This window comes from Theropithecus gelada, chromosome 16 (assembly GCF_003255815.1).
Source record: "Theropithecus gelada isolate Dixy chromosome 16, Tgel_1.0, whole genome shotgun sequence".
Lineage (NCBI taxonomy): Eukaryota > Metazoa > Chordata > Mammalia > Primates > Cercopithecidae > Theropithecus > Theropithecus gelada.
Window position 1 is genome coordinate 30,637,274 of NC_037684.1, and position 9,684 is coordinate 30,646,957.

The 9,684-nt window shown below is 48.0% G+C and overlaps 2 protein-coding genes across 3 annotated transcripts in view; one reads left to right on the forward strand and one right to left on the reverse strand.

Annotated features, from left to right (window-relative positions):
- Window positions 1-9,684, reverse strand: part of RETREG3 (reticulophagy regulator family member 3) — an 85,253-nt gene that overhangs the window by 23,106 nt on the left and 52,463 nt on the right. The window contains exon 1 of one of the 2 annotated variants that reach the window (XM_025362925.1): window positions 8,185-8,525. The exons of the other annotated variant lie outside the window; for it this stretch is intronic. Coding sequence (XP_025218710.1) covers window positions 8,185-8,423 — 239 coding nt within the window. The 5' untranslated portion in view covers window positions 8,424-8,525. Of the gene's footprint in view, window positions 1-8,184; window positions 8,526-9,684 lie in introns of those variants that run through there. 2 annotated transcript variants of the gene reach the window in all.
- Window positions 8,465-9,684, forward strand: part of LOC112610119 (tubulin gamma-2 chain-like) — a 10,123-nt gene continuing 8,903 nt past the window's right edge. Inside the window, exons 1-3 of the mRNA XM_025363465.1 lie at window positions 8,465-8,892; window positions 9,215-9,327; window positions 9,530-9,679. Coding sequence (XP_025219250.1) covers window positions 8,844-8,892; window positions 9,215-9,327; window positions 9,530-9,679 — 312 coding nt within the window. The 5' untranslated portion in view covers window positions 8,465-8,843. The remainder of the gene's footprint in view (window positions 8,893-9,214; window positions 9,328-9,529; window positions 9,680-9,684) is intronic.

A 9,684-nucleotide genomic window follows, 5' to 3' on the forward strand; every position in this document is an offset into this window, starting at 1 on the left:
AAAAAAAAAAAAAAAAAAAAAAAAAAAACCAAATAGCTTTATTGGTCCGGCATGGTAGCTCACATCTATAATCCCAGCACTCTGGGAGGATGAGGCAGGTGGGTCACTTGAGGTCAAGAGTTCAAGACCACCCTGGCCAATATGGTGAAACTCTGTCTCTACTAAAAATACAAAAATTAGCCAGGCATGGTGGTGCACACCAGTAGTCCCAGCTACTCAGGAGGCTGAGGCAGGAGAACTGCTTGAATCTCAGAAGCAGAGGTTACAGTGAGCCGAGATCACACCACTGCACTCCAGTCTGGGCCACGGAGTGAGACTCCGTTTCAAAAAAAAAAAAAGGTAAGAAAATAGCTTTATTGAGATAATGGTTTGTATACGATAAAATTCCCTTTCAATTCATCTGCCAGCAGCAGAGATGAAAAAAAAAAAATCACAGCGCTGTACAACTAATAGCATTATCTAATTTTAGAACATTTTCATCACTCCAAAAGAAACCCATACCCATTAGTATTCCTTCTCCATTTCCCCCAGCCCTGGAAAAGCTTCTTCAGTGGCTTAAAATATGTCACCAAACTACCTGCTAGAAGGGCTGTCCAGGGGCCTGGCACGGTGGCTCACGCCTGTAATCCCAGCACTTTGGGAGGCCAAAACGGACAGATCACAAGGTCAGGAGATCGAGACCATCCTGGTTAACACGGTGAAACCCCGTCTCTACTAAAAACACAAAAAAAAGTTAGCTGGGCAGGTTTCTGTAGTCCCAGCTACTCAGGAGGCTGAGGCAGGAGAATGGCGTGAACCTGGGAGGCGGAGCTTGCAGTGAGCCAAGATCGCACCACTGCACTCCAGCCTGGGGGACAGAGCAAGACTCCGTCTCAAAAAAAAAAAAAAAGGCTGTCCAATTTATGTTCCTATCAGCCATAATTTTTCCATATTTTCCCCAGAATTAAATATGATCATTAAAAATACTTAAAGCCAGGTGTGGCGGCTCATACCTGTAATCCCAGCACTTTGGGAGGCCAAGGTGGGTAAACTGCTGGAGCCCAGTTCAAGACCAGCCTGGGCAACATGGTGAAACCCTGTCTCTATGAAAAATACAAAACAATTAGCCAGGTGTGGTGACACACACCTGTAGTCCCCACTACCTGAGAGGCTGAGGTGGGAGGATGGCTTGAGCCCAGGAGGTTGAGGTTGCAGTGAGCCATGATCACACCACTGCTCTCTAGCCTGGGCAACAGTGAGATCCTGTCCCCCACCAAAAAAAAAACTTAAGATAGAAATTAGTAAATAATTGCCATTTACATATATTTGAATTATTTTATTATTTGTGAGAGTGAAATTTTATATATCCATTGATTTGTTTTTCCCCCTTTTGTGAACTGTCCCTCCACTTTGTCAGGGACTAAAATCCAATTAAATGAATAGGCCGGGCACGGTGGCTCACGCCTGTAATCCCAGCACTTTGGGAGGCCAAGGCAGGCTGATCACGAGGTCAGGAGATCGAGACCATCCTGGCTAACACAGTGAAACCCTGTCTCTACTAAAAATGCAAATAAATAAATAAATAAACAAAAAATTAGCTGGGCATGGTGGTAGGCACCTATAGTCCCAGCTGCTGGGGAGGCTGAGGCAGGAGAATGGCGTGAACCTGGGAGGCGGAGCTTGCAGTGAGCCGAGATTGCGCCACTGCACTCCAGCCTGGGCAACAGAGCGAGACTCTGTCTCAAAAATAATAGTAATAATAAAAATAATTTAAAAATATTCCTGGAATAGCAACTGGTGTCCAGAAACATCGTGAGAAATTCCAGAACCAAACAGAAACTTTTGTGGTTAAGTACACCATGGAGCCTCACTATTAGTACCAGTAAATTAAAGTTTGCTATAATCATAAATAATGACCACATGTCTATTTTCAAAGACACGACTTCTAGGTTCCTTTGTTATTACAGATTAAGCTTGTCTCAAGGGCACTTCAAAACAAAGCATCCCATTCTACAGGGACAGAAAGCCTGTTACTGTATAGCACTTGTGACTGCCTGGTTAATGAGCCCAAGTCACCAGTAAATTCAAAGGAAAAATTAACCCAACCTATATCATGCAGTGACAGTTGTTGCTTGCAAAAAAAAAACCAGAAATGAAACCAGCTAGCTGCTAATAGTGGAGAGAAAGCACTCAACCTTACAATTAGGGCAGATAAAAACTAAAGGCAAAGAGAGGCGAAGTAAACCAAGGCATCCTTGGGAGTCTTCTTGGCTCACGAAGACAAGAACCCTGCAAAGACTATCATCAGGAACATTTGCTCAACAGATTTCATTAGAAATCTGATGTGTAGATTTTTTTTTTTAACAGAACAAATATCTCTACTTAAATGGGCCCCCCATCTTCCATTTCTTGTTTCTATTATTTTTTACTCAAATCATAACCTTCTAACTCAGAATTGCTGTATATCCTTAATCACTTCTTTGGGTCATCTTTAAAATTTTTTTTTGGGGGGGGGGAAGGAGACAATTTTTACATTTCATTTGTGAAATAACAAATTCTATAATAACCTCCTAGAAATAGAGTATGGTTAACTGAGACTAGTGACTGCAAAAAGCAGATCCCAATAAGATATCTCTACTTGGGACTCAGCTTGTGGATTGCTCTAAAACAATATCCCTAATTCAAAGACTATGTAGATTCACAGATTGTTAAAAACCACAAAGCAGTCAAGGCGCAGTGGGTCATGCCTATAATCCTAGCACTTTAGGAGGCCAAGCTGGGAGGGCTGTTAGAGCTGAGCACTTTGAGACCAGCCTGGGCAACATATTGAGATTGTGTCTCTACAAAGTTTTTTAAATAGGCTGGGCCCAGTGGCATGTGCCTCTAGTCCCAGCTACTTGGAAGACTAAGGCAGGAGGACTGCTGGAGCCCAGGAGGTAGAGGCTACAGCGAGCTATGATTGTGCCACTGCACTCCAGCCTGGGCAACAGAGCGAGACCCTGTCCCCCCCACAACCCCCCCTTCCCCAGCAAAACAAAAACAAAAACAAAAAAAAACAACTGGGAAAGAGCTCAGCAGTTATGTAGGCCTCCTTGAACTATGTCTTCATGTTAGGTGGGAGAGGGAGCTTGGAGTTCACACATTTCCAGGGTTCATTTACCCTCCTCTGATCTCAGAGTACGAGTCAAACCAAAAAGTTACCCAAACCTGTTCTTTTCTGATCCTGTCAGGATACATGCTTGCTGACTCTCATATTCTTCCCCCAAATCACTCATTCACAGATGAGGTTGAGGCTAATGAAAACACAAGCAATTGGAAGGAACGGCCTGACATTTCTATTATTATCCTAGAGATAATAACAGATCAGTGACCAGAAGTACTCTAGGCTGGAAGATCTCTGATATGGCCACCATAAATTCTCTGGTACCTGAAAAAAAAAAGTGTGAAAACCTTGGAATACTATAGTGACAAAGTATCTACATCTATCTCCATCTTTTTTTTTTTTAAGATGTAAGAAGGCATATTCACAGGTACAGCAAAATATGACTGAGTATACAAAACACTGAAAATTAAGAGCTACCTACCTGAATTCTGATTTTTTTTTGTACTCCTATCCAATCTTCTAATACCTCAAAATGCACAAAAATCTCAGTTAATGATATGCCATTTTTATCCCATTATTCAATACAAATAATAAAAGAGAAACTAAATATTTCAGATTTGATTTTTCTGACTTGAGCTAATGATCCTCCTCCCTTTCTTAAACATTTAAAATGTTTGTTAACTGAACACTCTTCGACATTCCTAAGTGAAATGTCAGCCCTCATACTCAATATGATACTACTAGAATGTGAAGCCCAAATTTCATTTTAAATCTCTAATTACCTACCAAGGAAGCTCATTTCCCCAAACAATTTTGTGAACTCCAATGCCAGACTATTCAAGTTTCTGGGGACTTAACAGTATCTGTACCTTTCATAGGTAGGAGTCCTCTCCAGAAATGGCATACCCAACTGTTCTTTTAGTCTCAAGAGTCACATCCTCGGCCAGAAACAGTGGCTCATGCCTGTAATCCCAGCACTTTGGGAGACCGAGGTGGGTGGATCACCTGAGGTCAGGAGTTCAAGACCAGCCTGGCCAACATGGTGAAACTCCGTCTCTACAAAAATACAAAAATTAGCTAGGCATGATGGTGGGTGCCTATAATCCCAGCTACTCGGCAGGCTAGGGTGGGAGAATCGCTTGAATCTAGGAGGCGGAAATTGCAGTGAGCCAAGATCACGCCATTGCATTCCAGCCTGGGCGACAGAGGAGACTCCATCTCAAAAAAAAAAAAAAAAAAAAAAAAGGCTGGGCGCGGTGGTCAGGAGATCGAGACTATTCTGGCTAACACAGTGAAACCCAGTCTCTACTAAAAAATACAAAAAATTAGCCGGGTATGGTGGTGGGCCCCTGTAGTCTCAGCTACTTGGGAGGCTGAGGCAGTAGAATGGTGTGAATCTGGGAACTGGAGCTTGCAGTGAGCCAAGATCATGCCACTGCACTCCAGCCTGGGCGACAGAGCAAGACTCCGTCTTAAAAAAAAAAAAAAAAGGCCGGGCGCGGTGGCTCAAGCCTGTAATCCCAGCACTTTGGGAGGCCGAGACGGGCGGGTGACGAGGACCATCCTGGCTAACACGGTGAAACCCCGTCTCTATTAAGAAATACAAAAAACTAGCCGGGCGAGGTGGCGGGCGCCTGTAGTCCCAGCTACTCGGGAGGCTGAGGCCGGAGAATGGCGTGAACCCGGGAGGCGGAGCTTGCAGTGAGCTGAGATCCAGCCACTGCAGTCCAGCCTGGGTGACAGAGCGAGACTCCGTCTCAAAAAAAAAAAAAAAAAAAAAAAAAAGTCATATCCTCACTTTGTTGTCTCTCTCCCACACCTTCTTGAAATGTGATGGGACTGTAACAAGAGTAACTGTGTTCTGGATACACAGCAGACAAGCTACTAGGAAATGCCAAAGATAAAAAACCAATCACAGCAATGCTTTAAGAGACCCAGAGTACAAAAGGAGTATGAAGTGAGCCTCTAAACATAGCATATTCATAAACTTAAGTAAACACTGGTAGAGGCCCGCAAATTAAAGCTAGCTGTAACATCTAGATATATCCCAGTCACAGCAGCTCCTTATGTGCAGACCTCAACCTCACATTCTGCTTCAGAAACCTCTCTTGGACAAGGGGCAGATGAAAGGTCCCCTCCTTGCGGATCACGAGGTCAGGAGATCGAGACCATCCTGGCTAACACGGTGAAACCCCATCTCTACTAAAAAATACAAAAAATTCACTTTGGGAGGCTGAGACAGGCAGATCACGAGGTCAGGAGATCGAGACCATCCTGGCTAGGACGGTGAAACCCGGTCTCTACTAAAAAAATACAAAAAACTAGCCAGGTGAGGTGGCAGGCGCCTGTAGTCCCAGCTACTCGGGAGGCTGAGGCAGGAGAATGGCATAAACCTGGGAGGCGGAGCTTGCAGTGAGCTGAGATCCGGCCACTGCACTCCAGCCTGGGCGACAGAGCAAGACTCCATCTCAAAAAAAAAAAAAAAACACAAAATTAGCCGGGTGTGGTGGCACGTGCCTGTAATCCCAGTTACTCGGGAGGCTGAGTCAGGAGAATGGCGTGAACCTGGGAGGCGGAGCTTGCAGTGAGCACAGATGGCGCCACTACACTTCAGCCTGGGCGACAGAGGGAGACTCTGTCTCAAAAAAAAAAAAAAGGGGGGGGGCCCCTCCTCAAAAAGAACAGCATACATGCTACCAATTCATTTGCATTAATAAATCTTTGGTTTAAAAATCCATTTAAGGCCCGGTACAGTGCAGTGGCTCACACCTGTAATCCCAGCACATTGGGAGGCTGAGGCAGGCGGATTGCTTTGAACTCAGGAGTTTGAGATGAGCCTGGGCAACCTGGCAAAACTCTGTCTCTACAAAAAAAAATACAAAAATTAGCCAGGCATTGGTGGTGTATGCCTGTAATCCCAGCTGCTCAGGAGGCTGAGGCAGGAGAATCGCTTGAACCCGGGAGGGGGAGGTTGCAGTGAGCTGAGATCATGCCATTGCACTCCAGCCTGGGCAACAAGAGAGAAACTTTCTCAAAACAAAAATAAGTAAACCCTGATAAAGTGTCTTTTTTCATCAGGTAGTCATACTTTGATACAAATTGGTTTAATGAGGCCCAGCCTTCTTGCTAGAGAGACCGAAACCACTGTGGGAAATGTTTTGACTGGATGAAACACTCTTCAGTGAGGTGCTATAGTGAAGATTTCTACAGAGAGCAATGGGAATCACTACCTAGGGGTCAAGGAAGAAGCACTTGGCTGGGCACGGTGGTGTATGCCTATAATCCCAGCACTTTGGGAGGCCAAGGCGGGAGGATCACCAGAGCCTAGGAGTTCGAGACCAGCCTGCACAATATAGTGAGACCCTGTCTCTACAAAAAATTTTAAAAATTAGCCAAGCATGGTGATGTGCACCTCTGCCCAGCTACTGTGGAGGCTGAGGTGGGAGGATTGCTTGAGCCCAGATGTGGAAGTTGCAATGAGCCGAGATCATACCATTGCACCCCAGCCTGGGTGATAAAGCAAGACCTTGTCTCAAAAAAAAAAAAAAAAAAAAAAAAAAAAGCTGGGTGAGGTGGCTCACGCCTGCAATCCCAACACTCTGGGAGGCCGAGGCAGGCAGATCACCTGACGTCGGGAGTTCAAGACCAGCCTGACCAACATGGAGAAACCCCATCTCTACTAAAAAATGCAAAATTAGCCAGTTTTGGTGGCTCATGCCTATAATCCCAGCTACTTGGGGGGCTGAGGCAGGAGAAATGCTTGAATCCTGGAGGCGGAGGTTGCAGTGAGCCGAGATCGCACCATTGCACTCCAGCCTGGGCAATAAGAGCGAAACTCTGTCTAAAAAAAAAAAAGGGAAAAAGCACTACCAAGAATAAATGAAGTAGTAGGAAAAGTTTACCATCGAGTATGCTAATGGCTCTGGAAGCCACAAATGCCAGAGACTACTGTGACACATTTAACTGGGTCTCTTTCAAACTGGGAGAGGATTAGCTTAATAGCTGAACACTGTCTTCAGGTCAATGAACTTGGAATTATTTGTTCTGCTTCAGCTCACTGAAAATCTTTCAGATAAAGGATAATGTTTTGATTTTAAAACCAATTTTAAGGGGAAGCTATTTTTAGCAAAAACACATTTAAAAAACACACATATTTTGTTTCAGGCTTATCCAGAACAGTCTTAATCCATTCAGCTGCAGAAGGCCCCCTAGAAGTCAGTTCCCTTGGAACCTCTTCCATTACGAATAAATCCAAAACTATGGTTGCTAGCTCCTATGAAGTCCTAGGTCCGCTTTAGGTGATGACAACTGAGAGAAGTAGCAGTTCCATTTTCACAGAGCATGACACACACAGATAAAGCGTATTTATAGTGCCACTTTTCCAGCTCGGGAACACACACACACTACTGGACATCCTCAATTTCTTTGCCTATAAACAATGGCTAAGGATGCCTCTCTAATTCCTTGGAACAGGGAGGAGTTACAATCACAGGTGGCTTTGAAACGGGTGAAATCTCCGTCATTTCCTAACTGTTCTTTAAAAGCTTGTACTTTTCTTTCAATTTTCAGCTTTGGGGGCTCACACTGACGCTCAGACTTCATAAACTTCCTTCCTAGATATACAACATGCTAATTCATGCGACTCGCTCAAGCTTGTTTTAAAATCACACCTATGGATACCTTTGCAAGACTTCACGCCTGTACTCCAACAATAACTACTAAAACCTCTGGAAACAATCTAGAACTTGCACTTGAGCAGACAAGAGAAAGGAAGCGATGGCTTTAAAGGGACGCAGCTTTCCCGGGCTCAAAAGAGGCGCCCTAGCTCACTCTTGAGCGGCTCAAGATGTTACCAGAAGCTCCCGCCAGATGTGCACGGCGGAGGTACGGGCACCGGTAAGGCAGAGAAGACGGGTGGACGGCCCTGGGAAGAACTGGGGTGCCCAAGCCTGCAGGCGGGATGGAGTGGAAAGAGGTGAGGCAAAATTAGGCAGGTACAGGAAGGAGCCAGTGCAGCGAAGAAAACAGGGCAGGCGAGTACAGCCCTAGAGGAACCGACGAACTCGGGACTCGGAGGGTTTCCAAGGGTCCAGTTCTCTCACCAGAAAGCCGCGTTCAGCCCCAGGCACCACAGGGCGCTCCTGGCTGGCCGCTCCCACACCAGGGCTGCCTGCACCCGACTCAGTAGAGGCTCGTAAGGCCCCAGCACCTCGACCAGGGCCCGCTGCGCCGCCTCAACCTGCTGGTCCCGCTCCCAGGAGCCTGACACATCTCGGCGGCTCCTGAAAGTCGACCCCGAAGCCGGGCCTGGGGTCGCCGCCACCCCTTCGGCCTCCGCCATCTCCCCCCGGCAGCCACAACATCCGGGGCCGTGGCCCGACAGTCACAATAACAGCAACTGCGCAGATGCGCGATTCGGCGTGGGAGGCCGCTTCGCACCACAGCGCGCTTGCGCGCAGGCCCAAGCGGGCGTCTACCCACAGGGAAGGGAGGACGCCGAGTCAAAGTACCCCGCCAGCGTTGAGGCGCGGAACCTGATCTGTCGGCTCAGAGCCGGATCAGGAGCCGCGCACGCGCAATCTGCATGAATGAAGGCCAGGGCTTAAAGACATGCCATTCATTGCCAGAACTCGGTTCTCATTGGAGCGGATGAAGTTCGTGGGTGGAGTTTGTTGTTTCGCGCCTGCGTCTTGCGGCGAGCGGGCTGGCGTGCGGCGGCGTTGCGGGCGGGAGCGGCTGCAACGCCGGTGCCTGAGGAGCGATGCCGAGGGAAATCATCACCCTACAGTTGGGCCAGTGCGGCAATCAGAGTGAGCGAAACTCCGGCCCCTCAGCTAGCCAGGTTCCTTAGGGTCAATGTGATCTCGCTGTAGGATCCTGGACTCCATCTGTCCTTGCCAGAATCGTAGTTCTCTGAAAGGCGAGACATCCCTGACCCAGTGTCCACTTGCCCAGCCCCGAGGGGCCCTCCCCTGCCCTGTCCCTGGCGTACAGTCCTTTCCTCAGACACCGGAGAGTCCTACGGCTTGACTTCTTATTCCTGGACGCAGGCGCCCAGTCCCCCCGCTCCTGACTGGAACCTGCCCGGAACTAGATATCTTCTTTCTCCCCTGCCTGCCCCTTCCCCCCCAGTTGGGTTCGAGTTCTGGAAACAGCTGTGCGCTGAGCATGGTATCAGCCCCGAGGGCATCGTGGAGGAGTTCGCCACCGAAGGCACTGACCGCAAGGACGTCTTTTTCTACCAGGTGCCCCCAGCGACTTGGCCAAGGGCGGCAATGGCCCGAGGGGCCAGAAGGGAAGGGAGTGGCCTGGTACTGGGAACCCTGCTGGGCAGAGGGGCCAGGCGGCTGGCTTGAGGAGGGAGGGCTGGAGGGAGCCAGAGTTGGGAGGACTTAGGACTTGGGCCACCCTAGCTGATTGGGCCCCCTCCTGGACTCCCCTTGACAGGCAGACGATGAGCACTACATCCCCCGGGCCGTGCTGCTGGACCTGGAGCCCCGGGTGATCCACTCCATCCTCAACTCCCCCTATGCCAAGCTCTACAACCCAGAGAACATCTACCTGTCGGAGCATGGAGGAGGAGCTGGCAACAACTGGGCCAG